This window comes from Apis laboriosa, unplaced genomic scaffold (genome assembly GCF_014066325.1).
Source record: "Apis laboriosa isolate Shangri-la unplaced genomic scaffold, ASM1406632v1 scaffold112_cov148, whole genome shotgun sequence".
NCBI lineage: Eukaryota > Metazoa > Arthropoda > Insecta > Hymenoptera > Apidae > Apis > Apis laboriosa.
The window spans coordinates 1,828,767-1,852,235 of NW_025220865.1; the positions used below are offsets into that span (position 1 = coordinate 1,828,767).

The window sequence follows — 23,469 nt, forward strand, 5'->3', positions numbered from 1 at the left end:
TAAAGATTTGACGAATAAGTTCGTAAGTTTTCATATTCTATGGAATAACTTTCAAGTGATGCAAACCATTGATGGAATTGATGCAAACCATTTAAATTCATTTCGAAGTGGTATCTTGTTAGAATATTAAGTACGAACTGCAGCTTTCTGAATAAGTTTATTCCTGTTCCTTCGAATCGGCCACTGCATTCGGCGATTATAGCGCGAAACTTTTTTGTTTGATCTAGATTGAGAAACTTATAAAGTTCTCGCTCAGCTATTATGCGGTTAATACTAACTTTCATTCAATAACAATAATTTCGCAAAATTATAATTATCTCAAGAAATTTCAAAGACTTTGTTTTTATATTTTGAAATCGATATTTGTCTCGCGTTAGTGAAAAATTATCTCAGACAAAGAATATAAACTTGAAAATGAGATATTTTAAATGTTAAATTAAATTATATCTTCATGATATTTTGATCATGATAATTTACATAGTTATTAATCAATAAATAACGTAATACATTAATTATCGGATGTATTTATATAAATTACTCGTAATCTCGATAACAAAAAATATTATTTTTTTTTTTATAATTAACACATAGATGTTATTTATATTTACATTTTTCTGAAATTAGAATTATTATGATTATAGAAATATTTAGAGTTATAATTATATTTCTAAGATATTTTTAATGTTTAATTTTTTATTTTATAATTATTTTAAAATATTTTGTAATTTTTTGAATTTTTTTTTTTTTTATAATCTTATGTTTTATTAATGTGAATATATTTACATATATGCATCAAAGAGAATGTTGATTTGATCACATTTGAAGAGATAAAAAAGATTTCATGATTTTTAAATAGAATAGTAAAAAATATATACGAATAAAATCTACATGAATAAAAAGGATTCGTTAATTCATGCACATATATTCTTTGTTTTTCAAATGATGTTTTATATTTAAATAATAATAATAATAAAAAATAATAAATTATTATTGTAAAAACTAACTTAGTTTTGTATTTGTATTGAGATAATGGACTTTTTTATCTGGTATCTATTAAGAAAATTGAATTGTAGATTTATAAGGAAATTTAAAGAATTTAAATTGTCTATTCTTTTTTTTTCAAACAATTGATGAAATCTATTTTATTATATTAATAAATTATCAATTCAAATTTTCTCTTATGTTATCGTTGTTTATATTATTTATCAAAATTAATTATAATATTTTCTTATTAAAGTGTTTATTTCTTTATTTTCTTTATTAAAGTGTATCAATTTAGATACGACGTATTGCAAATTTTAAACTCGTTGGAATTCAATTTGAAGAATTAAACGATCCCTATTTTTGCCGTAATTCCAATTCGTGAAAATAGCTAATAGAAAGGATTAAATGAAAAATTCTTTTAATCGCAATTTCTCCGTCAAATTAATTTTTTTTTTCAATTTCGATCGAGTACTTTGAAATTTTTATTGAAATTTATAAAAAAAAAAAACATACACAATTCTTAACTTGACTTAAATCTTAGTAAAGAAAAGATATCGTAGATCTAGATAGATCTCATTCTATATACAAATTTATACATGAGAGAAAAGGTAAATGAGGTGTACAAGAAATGAGAAAATGTATTATTTATTTAACATTGATAGATCTAAGATGCGACACAAGAAAAATATTTCTGTAAACATCAATCTAGATGAAAACAAAAAACATATAATTTGTATGTATTTAAAATCATTTTGTTAATCATCAAGATTTCGCTTCGTGGTATCGCGTGCGAATTTTAAAAACTCAATTGAGCCAATTGAATAAATTCGCTGATGAATATACTTGCGCGATTAATTAAAAATTAAAATATTATAATTACAATTCACGGCTTTCACACGAGGATTGAAATTAATTCAACGATTTTATCTAGATTACATTAGATCACATTTATTATGTTCAAAAAATTGATATAATTGGATAAACAATATAACTAATCGGTCTGATTTTATTTTATCAAAAAGAATAATAAATATCTAAAAATATTATAATTAATTATTATAATTGTATAATATATTTATTAAATATTAATGGATTTTATTAATAATATGAAAATTAAATTATCGTTTTATTTTTTATTAAAGCCAGGTTATCCTTTTATACATTTTGTCTAAATCTAAATTTTCTAACATTCTATGTTTTCTGAAAAAGTTTCAAACAAAATTACTAATATCTTTATTTCATTATTATACATATTTATAAATTAATCATTGGAAAATTTCTTCAATAATGAAATTAAAATATATAAAAATTGTTAATTTATGAACTTTTATTTCGAAAATGTATTAATAATTTGTTATTGTATAATTTATATTAACTTTCTATTTCTAGTAAGATAATAAAATATGAATTCGATTTGATTTCCCTAGATTTTGGTCACGTGGTTTTATTTGTATCACATAAATGGGTTAGGTGAATATATTATATTATACAAAATGTTAATATATTTGTGATAGATACATAAATGGAAATATTCTTACCAAGGATAAAAAATTTTAAATAATCCAAGAAATTTTTAATATCTAAAATGTAATTTTATTTATTAATTACAGTACTATATATCTTTTTTAGTACAATTTAATTAATAAATTTATTTGTTGAAATAGATTGAATTAATAATTGTTACAATTATTATATATATTATATATACAAATTTTAACAATTATATATATTTTTTAATACAATTAATTAATAATAATATATCGATTTTTTCGTATTGAATTAATTTTTCTTTTCGACGTGGCTATTTATATTATTTTTATCCACTTTTATCATCTGAATTCTGGTCTATAATTTATGTCTATAATATTTCCTAGATAAAATAAAATCAAATTTAAAAATCAATTATCTAATGAAAATTTAAAAAAAATTTAAAAGAGATATATACTTATATTACATACTTTTTTATTTGAAAGAATAAATGGACTCTTATGCGGTAGTAAAGTAATTTGTGGAATCTGTAAATATTATTTAGATATATGGTCAGTATTAAAATTGTAAAAATTTTGATCATATATTTTAAAATTATAACAGTGTGATATCTTTTTTTCTATATATATATAAATATATAATTGTATATATATATATAAATATGTATATATATAAAATCGAAAAATATATTGTAAATTATAATAGTTGATAATCTACATGCGATAAGTATTTTTATAAGAATTTCATGTATCTTATTTTCACTTACTTCCACTCTTTCCGGTGTTTCTAGCACGTAAATTACTGCTTCAGCAATATCTATAGCTTCTAATGAATGTGTGTAAATATTTTGCTTTTCTCTTTCTTTAATTAACTCATTTATCATATTTGTCATCACAAGTCCTGGAGCAATAGTCTATAGAAATATAATTTAATATTTTTATATATATCAATTATTCAACGCTGATATAAAGAATAGTATTTATTATAATGTATTTATTTAGAAATTGCATGTCAGCAAAGAATTATGATTATATTAAATATATCTATATGTGTTTTTTAATCGAGGTATAAAGAAAATTGCAAAAATCAATGATTATTATTATTAGAAATTAATTACTAAATAAATAATTAACAATTTATTAATTCAATGTAATCAAAGAAATTAATTTTATTTAAAATAAATAATAAACATGTTAAACGATTTAAAGAGAGAGAATGAAAAATAAAAAAAAAATTATTTCTTTGATAAAAAAAATTCATTGCTCTTTTTACTTCGATTTTTCAAACATTTACGTATTTTTTTTTTTTTTATGAAAGATGTTCAAAAATTCAAACAACAATGTTAGATAAAATTGTTGACTTTTGGTCTTTTGGTTTTTGGCAAAGAATGAAGAAAAAAAAAAACGATTAAACTGCTCGAATTATCATGACTTCTTACCGTGACTTTGATATTCAATTTACTCTGAATGATTTCGTGACGAAGTTCTGTGCTTAAATTGAGCATACCGCCTTTAGTCGGTCCATATAAACCGAGTGGTATAAGTATAGCGTCGAGATGAGATCCGGCAATGCTGAAAATTATATATAATACGACAATAGAAAATAAATATGATGTAAAGAAATGAAAATGGAAAAATCAATGATACGTGATATTCAACATTGAAACAGAAAAGTAATAGCGTTAGAATTTTATGCATGAAATAAATCGAGATGAACCACCAATCGATTTAAATTAATCGATTTAATTAAAATTTTTTAACATTGAGAAGATCGTTTACCTAGAAATATTGATTATGTGACCTTGGGTATCTCGTTTTTTCATAGACAATACAGCTTCTCGTGAGAATATCGCGGGAGCTAATAAATTCGTATCTAATATCTTACGATATTCCTCGGTTTTCTGATCTGAAACATACAATTTTACATTAAAATATTTTGTTTTTTTTTCATAATTAGAAATATTATTTCGAACATGTTCTGGTGAGAACGAATGACAATTTTTATGTTTTATTTTGTTTTATTTGCATATAGTTCTTTTTATTAAAATAAGAAACGTGTGTTATATTCCGTTTCTTTTTTTTTTTTTTTTTTTTTTCTTGATATACGTGTGTACAATCGTATTTCGTAACAATATATGACTTAATATTGAAATCATGCAATAATAGATATCTTCAACCCGTTTTCAAAAATAAATTTTGACTATCAATGAAATTTTTGTAGAATAATAAGCGATAAGTTTATTTTAAAATATTAAAATATGATTTTTGCGCTTACGTACAATTTATATAATTTAAATAATTAAAATAAGGTAATTTCTTTTTTTTCTATTTTTAATTTCTCAAGTTTACCATTGTTAGGTATACTGCAATAATTATATATATACATGTATAATATTTATAAAGAATTATAATATATATATATATATACAATAAATATAGATTACAGATAAGATAATACAATTAAAATGTTATAACTCCGTAAAATTATCATTTAATAGATTAATATCATTTAATAGATTAATTAAGTAAATCTGATAATAAATAATAGGTTTATTTAATTTAGATAAAGAAACTATTTTATAATGTATGTAATTCGAATAATATAGATCAATTCAATAAATTTCGAAAAATAATTGAAGTAAAAAATTATTTATACCAAATATCGTACGTAATTTGTATTACATTTATTACATAGGATATATTTTGATATGATTAAGAAATAATCAAAACATACGAATTCTAATATTAAAATAAAATAAAAAATAAATTGTTATAATTACTTGTATTTAATTTAAAAAGAAATATATTTCTATCCTTTCTATATAAAAAAATGATCAATGTTTGATAAATTACACGGATAAAACTGATTTATTACTTTTCAATCCGAATGATTTATTAACTTAAGAGGAAGGCTTAATATATATAATAATATTATATAAAATATAATATAAAATAATATTATATAATAATATATATAAAAATATTATAATATATATAATATATAATTATATAATCGTTTCGATCATATTCGAAAAAACGAATGATAGATCGATAACTATATTTACCAATGAAAAAACCGCTATGTAAAATAGCAGCGTTGTTTACTAAAATATCAATGCCCTTAAATTTCTTTTCGACCCATTCGAATACGTTCAAAATATCCTCTTCCTTCATTATGTCGCATTTAATCGGGAAAAACTTATCCTTTCCGATCTCCTCGCCAATTTTTTCCAATCTTTCCATATTCCTGGCAATACCGACCACGTTAACGCCATTCTTCACCAAAAGCTTGGCTATTTCAGCACCGATACCACTACTAGCCCCAGTTACCAACGCTACCTTCCCACGCCAACGATTCATCTTTTCTATTATCTATTGCTCGACAAATTGACTGCGCACCAAATCTTGCGCTCTTTTATACGAACAAACTGCGTATCCTTTGTTGATAATTCTAAAATACACAAACTAATATCTACATGTAGATATACAGATAAATATATCTATATTTATATATTGTGAAATAACTTTATAGATTGAAAATAAAAAAGGAAAATTATATATTATATATTATATATTATATATATTATCAGTTTTATTTATTAACTTTAGATAAAAATTAAAGTTGAATGTTTGAGAGCGAGAATGTGTTTTCGTTACACATTCAAAAAATATTAACGAATATGTTAATGTAATGTTAATGTATGCTAATGTAAAAATATATATATTATACATTATATATATTATATATTACGTATTACATACATTACATACATATATTATGTATTAATACATTAATACACTGATGACGATTAGTTGTCGATTACTTCTGGCTTGAAAAATTAATTAATTACTGAAATAATTATATTATTTCAGTAATAATAATATACTAATAATATATAATATATTATATAATAATAATATACTATAAATAATAATATAATATTGTTTAATATTTTTTGAATAGGGGGAAATGAATGAATTCATAGTATATTATTGTTTTCCTATAACTTTGGCTGTTCATGGTATGTTATCATAGTTAATTGTTTGAATACTGGTGTCCACAGAGATATAAAAATATCGATGCTGATGAATATAAGTACTCGTGTCCACAGAGATACAAAAATATCGATACTTTCATTTATTTTTTTTTTTTTTTTTNTTTTTTTTTTTTTTGAAGCATTCAAAATATGAAATATATTTCAAATTATAATAAAACAAGATTATTTATGCGTTTTTACACTCTCTTTCGAAATAAAATTTTTCTATCTTTCGTCGTTATTCGATTATTCGTATCTTTTATCAATTATTATATTATGTAATTATATTATATAATTATTATGTACTCAATGATGGAATTATAATTTGTATGTTGTACTTATTATTATAACTTATTATTTATTATTTTCCATTTGTCTTTGATATATATGACAATATATATGATATGTACATTTCAACCTTGAATGTCATTCATATTTTATTATATGTCATTATCTATAATTATGATGTATATAATAATAAGTACAATAAGATGTTAAATACTTTACAATTATTCATGAATTTATTATAACGATCATGAATATTAACTATTTTAATTTGTATTGTAAATATACATTGAATCGATTTCCCTTTCAAAATAAATTTCAATAAATTCGATTACATTGAATTAATTTTTATGTCTCGACAAGATCAAAAGCCCTAAATTAAAATTACAAATTCTTCATTTGAAATCAAAATACAAAATTTTAAATCGAGAAAATTTCAAGTAATATTTCTATTGTAAAATTCTGATAATTTAACGAGCATATATTTATAAAATATGGATTCAGATCTTCGGATAAATCATACTAAATTTTGAATTAAAATTTTGATAGTCTAGGAAATAATTATCATAAATTAATCATGATTATTTCACGTATGATTGATTGGACGTTTAAATTTCAAAATAATTCGAAGTTTTCAACGAAGATTCGAATTAAAAAATTTTTTAAAAATTTGTTAATTTTATTTTTAAAAAATTTGATAAATTTAATAAAATATTATATATAAAATTATATATAAAATATTATATATATATAAAATATTATATATATATATATAAAGGAAAAAATTAAATCAATAAAAAGATAATATATACTTAATTCTTAATTCTTTTTTTATCATTCAAGTACTTTATCTCTTTTATTTTTTACATTCAATTAAATTCTAATATATGAGTCATAAAAAAGATATTGAAATTCTTGTAAGACATAAAATTTTTACAATTCTTGTACTTATACACTTCTTTTTCCAATTTTTAATGTTAATCTATAATAAATCTATAATTGTATTAGTATTTACTTACTTTTGAAATTTCAATGATAATTTATATTTCCAATGAAAAACATGATAATCTTTCACAGCGTAACTATTGACAAAATTGTTTTCTAATAAATCTTAGAAAAAATATAGATAATATAGATAATAATATAATAATATATATAAAAATATATTTTAGATAAAAAGAATAACAAAAACTCGGAAATGAAGCATTTCAATAATATATATATATATTGGATTTGCGCAATAATATAATTTACACATATGTAAATATATATATATATATATATATATATATACATATACACACTCTTTATGTATACGTTATTGCAATAATATAAAGAATTAACAATTAATTAGTTTTTTAAAGAATAAGAAAAAATGATACAAAATTCATTATCTTTTTTATTTTTAATTAATACATTTTTATCTTTTTTAATTAATACATAAGATGTTATATAGAAATATCTTTAATATTATATAAACCAAATTTCAACAAATTTCTAAAAGGATCGATAATCTATATCTTTAATTTTTAGAGATATTCGGAAATTATTAAAGAATGATCACGTTACTTTTGATTCTTAAATGATTTTATTATTTTTAATATTAAGAAATAGAATATGCCTCGTAACATGTCTTATCGTATAAGAGATGCTCAAATTCTGCAACCCGATTTACACCAGTGTATACACCTTCATTCATAGATACTAAACTCTTATTTTTATTATATTTTTATGCATTTATGCATTTTATATATTTTTATATATATTTTATGTATTATGCATTTATTTGAAATGTTTGAATTAAAATTCAAGTTATATGTTTAATACAAGAAAAAAAGATTTATATATTTTTGAGAAACAATTAATAAATCATTTAATTTTTTAATATTGAAGAAGAATCTTTGATTCTATAAAAATGAGTTAATAAGAATAATTAGAACTAAATATTAAATAATATTAGAAAAATTAAATTATTATAAGATTTATTTATACGAATAAATCATTGTCAAAATTATTTCATTATTATATCAAAAAAGATTAATTTAAAAATAATTAAATTAAAAATTATTTTAATCACAATTTTTCTTGCAATTTATAAAAAGGATTTTTATTTAATAAAATAGTAATTCAAATTACTGAATGAAAATAGTAACTTAAAATTTAATCGAAAAAAAAGATTATATCAGCATATAAAATTTATAATATAAATGATAAATGATGAATGAGATATTTGAAAATTTATAACTAATATAAATGATAAATGAGATATTTGAAAAGAAAATAAAAAAGAAAAGCTTTAAATTAGATTTTAGATAGAAAGATTGGATAGAAAATTATAATCGTTTTATCGCTTTATCTAATGATTAATTAATCAAAAGATAAAATCAATTTTTTGTGAATGAAATATTAATATAATATAATTAATATATATATAAAAATATTTTTCTCAGTTATATTTATAGAATTATAATTTCAACCCTGATTTCCTTAGATTTTAATCACGTGATTTTATTTACATTACATACAAACATTTTACATAGGTTAAATATATGTATGTTACAATTGCAAAAATGAAAATAAATATTATTATCGAAAACAAATCTTGCATCATTCATTTAATGATACATATAATTTTTTAACTTAATTAATAAGTTTATTCATTAAAATACATACAAATAAAATTTCAATCAAAAAAAGTGACAAGCAATCTATTATAAATCAAATCATGTTTATATTTATTTACATTTTTCAATATATATTATTGTATAATGTCATTATTCTTTCATATGTTAATATTCTTTTCTTCAATATGATTAAATTATTTATTTTTTTCTTTGTATTTATTTGAGATATTTGACAGAATCTGGAAAAATCAAAATTAGATTTATTTTCATTAATTATATATGTTCAACGATTTTAAAAAAATTTAAAAGACATATACTTACTTCTAATGCAAATTTCGGAATGAATGACTCATTGTGTGGTATTATCGTGATTTGTGGAATCTGTAAATATTATTTGTTTATTAAGATTATCAATGTAATTAATAAAATTCACATTCATATTATATCTTTGTATTTTTCTGTATATTTATAATCAGGCAATTTATGCTCAATTATTAAAAAAAAAATTAAAATTCAACAATTTATATAAATTGTCAAGAAGAAGAATTGTCAAGAAAATAAACTATATAAATTATTTATAATTCAACATTTATATTTCACACATAATCTAAAATATAAATGAAGAAAAATTCCCATTTTTTATAATTATTTCTTATATTTTTAACAATTATTTAATCTTTATTAATTGATAAAATATCAATTTTATTGATTCTTTTCAAAAATAGAATAATTGCAGATAAAAAGAAAAAATTAATATTATTTCTTATTTGATACAAAAAAATTTTAAATCGCATTAAAATTACAGAATAAAACAGAATAAACAGAATTAAAATAAAAGTATAAGCAAAAATTACAGATATTTTTGTTACATTTACAAAAATGTTTCAAAATTATTATATTCAGTTTTATTGAAATTTTATATAATTTATTCCACTTACTTCTATTCTTATTGGTGTTCCTAATACATAAACTACTGCATCCGCGATATCTTCAGGTAATAAAATAGAACTTGGAATATTAACATTAGATCCAAGCGCATTTGTCAACATGTCCGTTATTACTGTTCCTGGTGCAATATTCTGAAATATAAAATATATTATAATCATATTAGAAATATAAAAATTTAATACAAATGTTCGTGATGAATAAATGATATTATAACAAAAACAAATTCGTTGCAAATTCGTTGATCGAACGAAAATTAATGATTGGATTCAACGTTCAGAATTGTATTTGTTTCAAAGTAGTATCTTATCTTAATCGATTTTTTTTTAATTGTTTCAAAATGATTCTTGTTTTTAAATACCGATTAGTAAATTAATGAGTAAAATAATCGGTTCTTAATCTCAATATTGAAATAAATTTTAAACAAGAATTTAAAAATTTCACTGAAAAATTCTAATGGCAGAAAATAAATCATAATAGTAAAAAATTTTTGGCAACAAATATTTTTCGATAAAAAATTGTTCCGCAATTATATCTATAATGATAGTTATATACATGTTTATATCTGAAAGTATTCAAGAAGCACAGACTAAATCAAATCAAATCGATTGTCGTTGATGTAGATAAATTACAATTTCTTACCGTGACTTTAATATCCAGTTCTTTCAGAATGATTTCATTTCGAAGTTCCGAGCCTAAACTACGTAGACCACTTTTAGACGCGCCATACATGCCCAATGGTATAAGAATGGCATCGAGATGAGATTCAGATATACTATAAGTCAATACAAATGTAAATGAAATTAAAATTTATTATTATAAAGATTGTTGACTAATATTTAATTTATATATATAAAAAAAAAGTAAAAACGATAAGTGGAAAGTATAATCAAACAATACATTTTTCATATGATTGAAATATCACGATTTGCAATATACATGATTGTACTTTCCAGTTTTACTATTTATATTATATAAATTAATCAATAATGTCTATAGTAATGAATTTGAAGCTTCATTTACATTTGATTTAAAATCAAACAGTATTATGAATGAAGATTTAATAAATAAGTATAATTTTTATAATGATTAACTATGATAGAGTTTAGAGCTTAAAAATGTCAACTCATAAAATAAACTCGAAATTCGATCAAACAAAAAAAAAATGAAAAGATTACTGACCTAGATATATTGATTATATGCCCTTGTGCATTTCGTTTCTTAATAGACAATATTACTTCTCGTGAAAAAATTGCCGGTGCCAATAAATTAGTATCCAAGACGTTACGATAATCTTCAGTTTTTTGGTCTAAAAATAAATTCCATATAAAAAAAATTATTTTTTTGTTATAATTATTTACATATCATTTACATATTGTAAAAAAAAGTATCATGTACATATTATTGTAAAAAAAATACAAATATAATAATTATAAATTTCTTTGAAAATCTTTTTTTAAATATTTCTTCTTTATTAAATTATATATTGTCATTGAATTATTCATTTATAATTAAATATAATGGAAATTTTAAATATAAATAAATAAAATATAAATAAAACATATAAATAAAAATTCGCATAATTCGTTAATACGTATGCAAGTGCAACTGGTAGATAAAAATGAAGGCCATGGCAATTACGGTCGATAACCACTACAAAATAACTTCAATGAAAGTTCCTTCGAGTTAAGGAAAATGAATGTACTCATGTACGGACTGTTTTATAATAAGCAGTATAATCATTAAAAAATATTTGTGAAAAGATAAATTTTAAATTGATGGATAATTTTTCGAATTTTATTCGACATTTTATTTTTCCTTTTTAATTCGTATATTCTTTTGGATAAAGTTTAGATTAAAAAATAATGAAAGTCAATCATATATTAAAATTGGAGGCTTGAGATTCTGTTGTTATATAAATTTAAAAAAAAAACTAAATAACTTTATAATATAAAGTTATAACATAGTATTTGGTAAGTCATATTAAATAAAACGAACATCTTGATTTGTTATTTAAAAAAAAATATAAATCAATAAAATAACAAGAGAGAGAAATTATATATTATGAAATACTTCGAAGCAACAGGTTGTACGTAGAAAAGAATATCTGACACAGTTGTCTAGAAACATGTAATCAAAGAAAAAAATATAGTACAATTATTACATTATTATGCAAAGATGATTCTTCTTTTTTTGACGAGATTATTAAAAAAAAATAATATATAAACATTATTATATAATTAAATAATATTAAATTATAAATTAATATTAATAATAATAATAATTTAAATCAATAAAATAATTATAGAAGATATAATAAAAATATAGTCGTGATATATAAATTATAAATGATGTATACGCTATTATAAAATTTAATAAATTTGTAGTAATATTAAAAATTTTTGTGTATTATATTTATTTATTATTGTATGTATTTAAATCTTTTGTAATCTATATAATATGATTGCTCGTTTATTTATAAAGGAAGAGATTATATCATTTTCTTATATGATCACTATCATTTATTTATCACTATCACTTAACTGAACTTAAATAAACTATCATTTAATTATAAAATTTATCTAATAAATTCTGAAAATAAGACCTATACTTTATTCATCTAAAATAGATCTATTTCATATTTCTATTTAATCAATTTTGCAAAACGTAGTAGTTTTATTTAAAAAATAACTATGATATTTTGTTTTCCATAATAATGCATATAAATCGCACATAAAATTTATGTATAGATTTATATAGATTGTTTCTCCAGAAATCAACTTCTTTAAAATATAAATATATATTTAAAAAAAAAAGTAAAAAAAGTATAATTATATCATATTTGAGAATACACTGTAAATCAACTATAAATCGATAATTACCAATCAAAGCATTTAATTGGGCGATGCCAGCATTGTTTATCAAAATATCAGCACCTCCCAATTCCTTTTCGACCCATTTGCACGCTTTCAAAATATCTTCTTCTTTTGTAACGTCACATTTAATTGGGAAAAATTTATCTCTTCCTAATTCGTCCGCAAGTTTTTCCAGTTTCTCTATATTTCTCGCCAGACCGACCACTTTGATATCGTGGCTTGGCAATGCTCTCGCTATCGCTGCACCGATACCAGCACTCGCTCCGGTCACGATCGCTACTTTTCCACGCCAACGATGCATCTTCCTATCATATAACACACTGACTACGCAGAGCAAATTTTCTCTTCTTTTATAACCATTCAACCTGACGTTGTGTGCTCACGGATAGCTATATGCTAGTGCTCAGAGTAAAGTTACTAAGAAGTGAGTGGGGAGAGTGTAAATCTTACTGGACCGTCGTTCTGCCAATTGTTGATCAGCATTTTTATATACGGACTACAAAGTATTAAATATTAATACATAAGACAAATTTGATTGAGAAAATCGATCTAATAAAAGTTTTCCAAAAGAAATGAAAAAGATGCAAAAGCGTCAGTTGATATTTATTTGTTATATTATAAATAAGAGAATTTGAACTAAATGAAGTGAAAAAAAAATAAAATTATGAAATGAAATCATTATCAATTTTTCCATTTTGTATGAATATTTCAAATAAATATTTTTTTACAACAAATTTTTTATCATTTTTTATAACAAAATTTAGGTAGTAAATTAATAAATTAATTGCAAAATAAAAAAATGTTGTACAATATATATAATAAATAACATTTTCTTATCTATTATAGAATTGATAACGTTTGCCAGAAAAATAAAAAAATAAAAAACCGAGATATTTTTATAATAAATATATGTATAATAAAATTATATATAATAAATAAATTATATATAATAAAATTATACATATAAATTTATATATAGATTTATATTTTCAAGAACATAAATATATACAAATAAACTTGATAGTTACTGTAGTTATTGTATGATGTATGAAACTTGATAGTTATTGTAAAAAAAAAGAATAATTAAAATTTCAATTCGATTAACCATTTTTTTTAAATTAATTTTAAAATTAATGAATCTTGAAAATTGATTTATCATAAATTTTATAGGAAAATATATTTCCGAAGATAATTTGAGTTTTTTAATTAATTTTAATATTGCATTGAATTTTATTTTTTTTTTCAAATTTAAATAAGAGATAATTAAAAGATTTAATAATATAAGATAATTATAAGATTTTCGATGATTTTTCGTTTTTCATCATTATCAACTCAATTGTTCAACTTAATGTAAATGCGCCTTATTTTTATTCAATCATTTGATCGAAAGTTGGCAAATGTAAATACAGTTCATACAAATACATTCATGGTTTGTGATTCTAAATCTATTATTAAAAAATTATATTTTATAATATATTTTATGGGAAATATATTGTACAATATTTATAGTATTAATTATATATATTTTATAATAAAAGTATATTTTATATATTGTTCGTTAATATTCATCACAGAAAATTCTTGTTATAATTTCCTAACCATAATTTAATCATATTTTACTAAATTATTAGTTTTTTGTATAAATGAACACGCACAATTCAAAAAAAAAAAGCCAACGAATAATTGAAGAAAGACAATATAAAGGTAATTATGAAATATATGTTAATAATTTGTTAAAACAGCTTCAAGAATATATAAGATTTTCGATTTTTAAAACTATATAAGAATTAAAAATATCGATTTTAAAGTCAAAATTGAATTCGATCGAGTTTTTGTTAAAAGCTTTTCTCTTTCATTTTTATACTTAGTATTAATCTTCGAAAGGAAGTGTTGAAAAATAGATACAGTCGAAATCTGAAAGAAATCGTTAGCGGTTTTATTCAAGATTTGCTTATACGATTTTTGAACATTATATATTATATATTGAGGCTTTGAGAAACTTTTCTCATTTGTTCTTTTTTTTTTTTTTTTTTATATAGAATGTTGGATTTCGCTTTTCGGAAATTCTTTCTACTTAAAAATTTATAGGTTAAAACTGGCGATAGATCAACTTCAATATGTGTTTATAAATCTGAATTAAATTAAAACGATTCACTTTGTAGGATTCACTGATATTCAGTGGATGAAATTTCTATATAAAAATATTTTTTTTAATGTAAAAAAAAAAAATACTTAATTAAAAAATATTTAAGAAACATAATAAATAGAATAAATAGAAACATAATAAAGGAAAATTAGAAAATAAATGAGAAATAATAAAGAATAAAATATTTAGAATAAAAAAATATTTTATTTAATAAAATAACAATTTAACGCATAATAAAATTTATATAAAAATAATCTCTTTTTTTTCTCTCTTTCTTTTTCATTAAATTTTTAAAGAAAGAATTAAATTTATCATTCAAGACATCAATCAGACAATGAACAGATGGTATCCAGACATGCATAGATAACTTAGGATAATACTGCAAAGACAATACCGTTTTTTAAGAAAAAATTTATTGACTATTTGCCTTCTATATTTAGAAACAATTCACCATAATTGAAATATTAATATTCTTTTATATTCTATCTTATTATCTGAGACGACTTTTATAGCTATACCAATATCGGTAATTAAATTATATTATCTGAAAGAAAATGCAAACATGTGCAGAACAGCTTTTTGGGAAAATAACGGATTTGTCAATGGCATAGCTTTTGGATTCATTCTAGGGAACTTTTTATGATCTGAGGTACCGCTCAATCAGGAGGTTAGTTCTCAGCGTTATTGGATACTTTTGTACCTCCATTGAAGATCCGCAAATTCACGAATGGAACATGGCAGGAATTTCAGAGGGTACCAGTCTGAGGGAGAATCCTTAAAAGCTTGCAAAAACTTCAAAAAGGGAGAATCACAAAACCAGAACCACAAGAACTTCAGAATTATGAAATCAGGACTACAAGAACATCGAAACTACTGTCGGAAATACTATCACAATAATAAGAAGAACACAATTCTTTGAACTTCGAACTTTAATGACAGTGGAACGTTATTAGTATATAGACTTTGATCTTTGATCATCTAGTGAATCAAACTTATTAATAACAGATTTTGTAATAATTTCATTATTATATTCCATAGCTCCAGGAATGGATTGAATCTAACATTTATAATATAAGTAATTGGTACTTAAATTATTTGAAGGTTAAGTAATATATGTGGTACAAATTTTTATTCTAGTGGTTAAAAATCGATATAAAGAGGATTCCAAACCATAGAATAAGATTGAATATATTAGAAAAATGTTTTACAACATTTTCCTATGCGTAAAAAGCTCGTTTTCTGTTATTCTGCCAAAGTCAAAATTGTCGAGGAAGAATTGATTCGAGAACTCGTATGCGATGATATTTTCTATCATGTTTCCGTGGAAGCAATTCCCAAAAAAAAAGAACACTTTTGCGTAGAAATCATCAGATCCTCGTTAATTGTGCAGGAAATAATATGAAAATTATTTTATTCTTGTATGAATTATATAATAAGAATATAATCACGTATATAATAGGATTATGTTAATATATATTGTATGAATCAGGACTATATTAGAAAATTATATTATATAATGTATGATGTAATTTTTGTGAATAATTGTAATAAATTTTTTCATTTCATCACTTTATTAAAATATATATTCTTATAATTATTTTTAATTATACTTGATATAAAAAAATATATTTCAAATAAATTTTATTACTATAATTAATAAAAAATTAATATACTATTATTTAAAAAAAATAGCTGTAATAAAAATATTTATATAATAAAAAAATCTGAAATCTTTTGAATTCTAAATGATTGGATGAATATTTAATTTAATATTAAATGAATATTTTTATCTGAATAATATAAATATATAAATATTAACTAATATAAATATGATTAATATTTATTTTTAAATGTAATTGAAATAAATTTAGAATAAAATATGGAATATAATATTTAAAGTATAAATAGATTTTAATTAAAATGATAATATGATGTGATAAATTTAATCGATGTGATAAATCGCACAATAAAGAATTTTAAAATAATAATAATAAAAAAAAAAGTTATATAATTTCTGTTGTTCGAAATGAGAGCATAGGCAGAATGGAAGACAAAGGAGGCAGGTGTCAAGGACGACATCGAGAACCCTCGAAAGCGTTCGCGATCAATCGTCACAGGTTTATCTCTATTTCGCTAGACTGCATTCTTGACTTACGATCGAAGCTGTGCCAGCAGATCGATGAGTATCTGAGAGATAAACAGCGGAAAAATATGGAGAAATATGGGCGAAAAATTGAGAAAATTTGAAAACCAAGATATGTATTCGATCTAATATTTTTACACATATATTAAATATTTATATTATATTTATCATATTACATATGTATGTTTCGTTTAATAGAATATTTTCTACCAATATATTTATTTATTTTATGTCAATTGAAAAAAAATATCTCATAAAATTAAACGTCCATACGAAGATGAAGTAATTTGTATAATTTCAAAAATGATAAATCTCAATTTTTTGATAGCGAATGATTTACTTATGACAGGTGAAAAAATGAAAATTGAAGAACAGTTAAAAAATTATGAAAGTTACAAAACAGCTTGTGTATTCTATAAAATTAAGAATCGGTTTTCGCAGTTGAAATTTTTTCGAAAAAGTTGAAATTGAACGTACGCTCAGAGAAAGAACACGAAGGGAAAATATTGTTTATAAAAAAAAATATTAATCCGTGTATCTCATATTCATCGCAAATTTCGTAAATAAACTTTGATTATCCAATTTACAATAAAATCATTAATTAAATATTATATTTCATGATATATATATGTTTTATCTTGCAATATATTGAAAAAATAATTACAGATTATATTTAATTTTAAATTTTTAATTACTATTATTCCTTTCTATTTTCATTTTTTCAATTGCACATTAGTTTCCAAGCAATTTTGATTTTCATTGTGTTAATTATTCGTTTATCGTGGTGGAGGTATTTTATTCGAAAATTTGAAATGTGATATTTGCAAAGATATAATCATATTCTTTTTCTTTTTTCCGTAACAGACATTCACAAATTCATTTCGTCAGATGATAAAGGTCGAAGTGATCTTGGTCGAGGATTCCCAAAGAAACAGAGGACTTTCGTGAACCAAGCAGCTCAAACAAACACGAATATTGTAAATTAAAATTCGTATCTTTTTGTTGCTTCCTCTGAAAATATAATTTTAGATAGTAATGTTTTTATATTCCTTTTAATGGTTATTTAATGTTCATTATCTTATTATTTTTAAATCTTTAATACACATTATTATAAAGAAAAATTGTTTTATTAAATTTTATAAATGATATATAGTTTCTTAACAATTGTTAAATTAATCAAATTATTAAATGAAATTTTTTTCATTTAAACTTTAAGATTATTTCTTGAAAACAACACTTGTTACGTAATACACTTTTTTATGTAAAAATAACATTTTCAGATAAGTTAATTATTAAGCGAAATATAAGTAAACATGATTAAATCATAGACATTAATTAAGTTTAGTATTGGCAAAACGTTGAATTTCCTGTTAACAAATTGTAATAAGTCGAATTATTAAATTTATTTATATTTTTAATTGTGAAAAATGAAAAATTAAAGCTTCGTATTTATTATTAAAATCAATTTTTGGCGTCAATTGAAAAAATATTTTTTTTCTAAATGATGCAACGATAAAATAAAAAAAATTAATCTTCCTTGCCAATTCTACTCATTTTTTCAAACTCATCTCTAAATCTTTCTAACTTTTAATTTATTAACTACTAATATTAATAAGAAAATTAATAGTTACTAATTTTTATTTGTTAGATTATTATTTTTATGCAAATACAAATTTCTATGCATTCGTTTTGCGTGCATTTTGTTAAGAATAAATTTATGTAAATTTCAAATATAATTTAAATTTCACTTTTTTAATAGTTTCAGCATTTTCGATACTTTGAATTTCCAATTCTTAGCATTAATTTAAAATAGATTAAAATTACAATGTTTTAAATTCTCAATTATTTGATTAAATCAACATAATTCACTGCGCAATAAATAAAATTATAACTAATTAGAATATTGAATTGAAAAATATTCTTATCCTTGAAAACTGCCTTTCACATCGGTTTTCATCATCATTATTTATTAGTTCTTTCCACTCAGTCATTTTTTATTAAAAATAATTAATGAAAATGAGAATCAAGGTTTACAACAGTATGAATCTAATTAATAGAAATTACAATTAGCATTCAAAATTATTATAATTAATCATCATAAAAATCAATTAATGATCAAATCTCAATAAGAAGGTAACAAAAATGCGATCAAGCATTGGAGAATTTAATCAATCATTAGGAAATAGAAATAATTCAATTAATAAATTCAATTAATAATTCATTAATAAATTATACATAACAGTGGATAATTTTTTGAGAAACGGTTCAGACATTTCTTTTCAATTCCATTTTAGACTTTAATATTTTTGTGTAATTAAATTTTCAACAAATGTATGAACAGTCTATTGCAAAAATTATATTACAAAAATTTTATTATTACATTGTCATTTATGAAAATTTCTAATTTAATAGAATAATCAAATTTATAAAATTCTATTCATAAAATTTTATTCATTTGATTATATTTGTCACTTGTAAAAATTTATTCTATTGCAATAATATTAATTTAATTACGCAAGAGATTGAGATTAAAAATTTTTCGCGAAAATTTCGGATCGACTAGAGAAATTAAGAGAAAAGTGGAAAAATAAGAAGAAAGAACGTCTTTTTTCTCGCTTTATCTTGAATATCTTACACGTGCTTTTCCGTAGAGGAAATTTACTGGAATATCTATGGAAAATGCCTGATGGCAAAATCGAACGATTTCAAAAGAAAAATTTTAAATAGCATGATGAACACATTTTTCGTGCGATGCTCGAAATCGAGTTTAAAAAGCTCTGTTTTGAATGTAATCGACATTTAAATAATGGAAAAATTAAATTTTTTTTGAAAATCATTATTATCATTAATATTAAGTCAACTATATTTATATACGTATGAGAAATCCATTAGTGCATGCATAATGAACAAATGTATCAAAATGAATGATGTAGCACTTTCATGTAAACACTAACAACTAAATTTTTTCTTGTTTCACAAATTGAAAAAATTTTTCGTATTTAATGTATTTGTTCAGCTAACATATTTATTTTACAAATAAAAAATATTAAGAATTGCACATTATATATATAATATTATATTTTTTCTATTTTTTTTCGAATTTTTTTTAAATGTTTTTTTTATAAAATATAGAGACAAACAAAATATGTAAATTGTATAATAATTGTATTATATAATAATCTTGAACTAATAATAATAATTAATATTTATATTTTAATAATTATATTGAGTTTTTATATAATTAATTTTATATAATAAAAAATAAGAAAAAATTTCATCAAAATCAATATTTGATAAAAATTGAATGATATCAATACATTAAAAATTATATGATTTCATTCGAAAAGAACAATATAAAAAATTGATTCTTATGTATCTATCTGTAAAAAGCTAATATATTATAATATAATATATATTTTTTTATCTTATTATGTATATTATGTATATTATATATATTTTTTATCTAAAATATTTTTTTAATATTAATGAAATGAAAAAATTAATAAATTTATTATATGATTAAATAATGTAATCTGTTTATTTATCAGTGATTGCAATTAAAATTTATTTGTTTTTTTGCAAGATAAAGCATATTTCGAAAGCACTTATTTTTCATTTATTTAATTTAAAATTCAAAATCAAGATTAAGTTCAAATTTAATATATTTTTTTAAAATTATCTATTATTAAATTATTAAATATGGTTTTTTATCATCGTGATTATTTTAAAATCTATTTTAAAATCTATTTACAATTATTTTTTCATACAATCTTCAAATGCAAAAAAATTCTTTTAAAATCAATAAAATCAATAATAAAAATATTTCAGATAATAAGTTATCATTTATTCACTCTTTTATATTTTTATTGTAGAGGTTAGATTCCATCTAACCAAGCCATCCCAAAAATCGAAAGTGTTTTAAAATGAAGACAGAAATTAGAATAAGTAAAAGCTAAGTTTTTTTCAATGTTTCAAAATATTTTTTCCGGTTTATTTTTCGATAAAATTAATTTATATTCGAAAACGCGATAAAACATCAGTATTTTAAATAAAATTAATCAGTACTCGATTCAGAAGCGAAGAACGGAAAGTGGGATATACTTGAGATCGTAGAAAAGCATCGAAACCACTCCGTGAAAGTTCTTAGGTAAAGAGGCTTCAACCGAGCAAACTCGTATTCAGCTTACATTTTTTTTTCTTTTTTACACCTTTTTCTTTCTCTCTTTTTCTGTTTTTTACAAATTTAATATTTTTACATATTATTGCATATATTGCATATTATTGCATATTTTTTTCGAAAAAATAAAAAAAAATGGAATACTTTTCGCGGCATTTTTAGGAATTTAAAACATAAAATATATATAATGATTCGCATTAATATTAAGACACATTAAAATTTGAATGTTTCAAAATATTTCTTTATTTGAAAATTCATTTAATTAAAATTTAATAATCTAATGATAAATTATCATCTATATAATTTATACTGCAATTTAATCCAAATCAATAACTTTAATCAACAACTTTAACACATACAATTAATTTTTTAATAATTAAATAATAATTTAACCTATAAACATAAACTCAAATAAGTAAAATAAGTAATATTAAATAATAATTAATATTCGTAAACATTTACTTAATTTACCTAAACATAAATTTTCACGTAATACTTTCAAATCCAATTTATTTCCACTCTTATTCCTCCAATTGATTTCCTTCTTCTATATTCCTTTTCTATCCAAAAGACGATAAATTTCATCATTGAACTTTTTCGATTGTCTTAAAGAAATTCTCGTTTCTTTTTCTTCCTAAAGAGAGTAGGGTATGATTTTTGATGATTTCTTCGAAATTTCCGAGTTCATTTCACTTTCAATGAAAATTAACGGAGATGCAATAAAACCTGACACACACCACACTTATTTTTTTGTTAAATTGCTTGCTTGATTTTATTGCATAATCTTTCTTATTGTGCTATTAATTTAACTTTCTATGAAATACACGGTTTATGCTAAATGATTGATTTGTTGCGCATGTTCAGTGGCATAACAAGCGATTTGCTCAATCACGTGATTCTATTTTCATTTCTGATTGGCGGATTTTGTTTTAATTTATCCAAGTCAGTATAAAAATAAATCGAAACATAACATGTGTTCAATCAGCAAAATTTTGTAAACTAGTGTAAAGTTTTGTAAATTATTTTCTGTAAACTACCATAATTTTCAAAAATGTTATTTCTCAATATATCCAGTTCCATAAATATTACAATATCAAGCAAGTGATTCGGTAGCAAAACAAGAATTGTGTGCACCAGGCTTAACTCTATATATGCAGGTTAAGAGGGAAATTCTTTCCTTGAAGTTTCGCGGATGCAACGTCGAATATAGGTTATCGGGGATGTAAGGCGAAAAGAGGGTGGTCGTGTTGAGGTCGAAGTCAAAGTGCAAGTAGAGAAAGGAGAAGAGAGAATGAAAAAGGGAGAAAGAATCGAAGGTGGGACAAAGAAGATCGCGAATATTGCTGACGGTGCCATCTTGAAGCACTCTTCATGCGGAATTTCTTCGTTTAACTACTGTATTTCAAGGGACATCCTTGTTTTTCGCCATCCATCTTTTATCGCACTTTCGATTCGATCTGCTCGGATACCAAGAATATAAGAATTATTCGGAAGTAATGACAAGATCTTACCAACGATTCTTCAACACTTACGAAATATCTTTATGACCTTTTCAAAACTTTGTTCGACTTAATATACAACGAGCTGATGATGAGTTTTGGAGTTCAAAGGATTCATCGATAATAAAAGTTTGAATATTTTTTAATTTTTTCTTATTTTTAGTTATTCGTTCTTTGATTTTAGAAAATCGATTTTTTCATTTTTAATTGTTTCTTTTGATGTATCTTTTAACGTGATTCTTTTTTATTTTAATTTCATTTTATGT

General features: G+C 21.5%; 1 protein-coding gene across 1 annotated transcript; it reads right to left on the reverse strand.

The window, feature by feature from the left end:
• Window positions 1-3,050: 3,050 nt before the first annotated feature.
• Window positions 3,051-13,577, reverse strand: LOC122714263. The gene is made up of 11 exons (XM_043935460.1): window positions 13,245-13,577; window positions 11,545-11,671; window positions 11,005-11,137; window positions 10,356-10,496; window positions 9,739-9,798; window positions 9,621-9,656; window positions 5,537-5,843; window positions 4,251-4,377; window positions 3,911-4,043; window positions 3,142-3,385; window positions 3,051-3,101 (listed from the first exon to the last, which is right to left on the reverse strand). Exons 1-11 carry the CDS (start codon window positions 13,537-13,539, stop codon window positions 3,067-3,069), a joined length of 1,638 nt encoding a protein of 545 aa, XP_043791395.1. The 5' UTR covers window positions 13,540-13,577; the 3' UTR covers window positions 3,051-3,066.
• Between the last annotated feature and the right edge of the window lie 9,892 nt (window positions 13,578-23,469).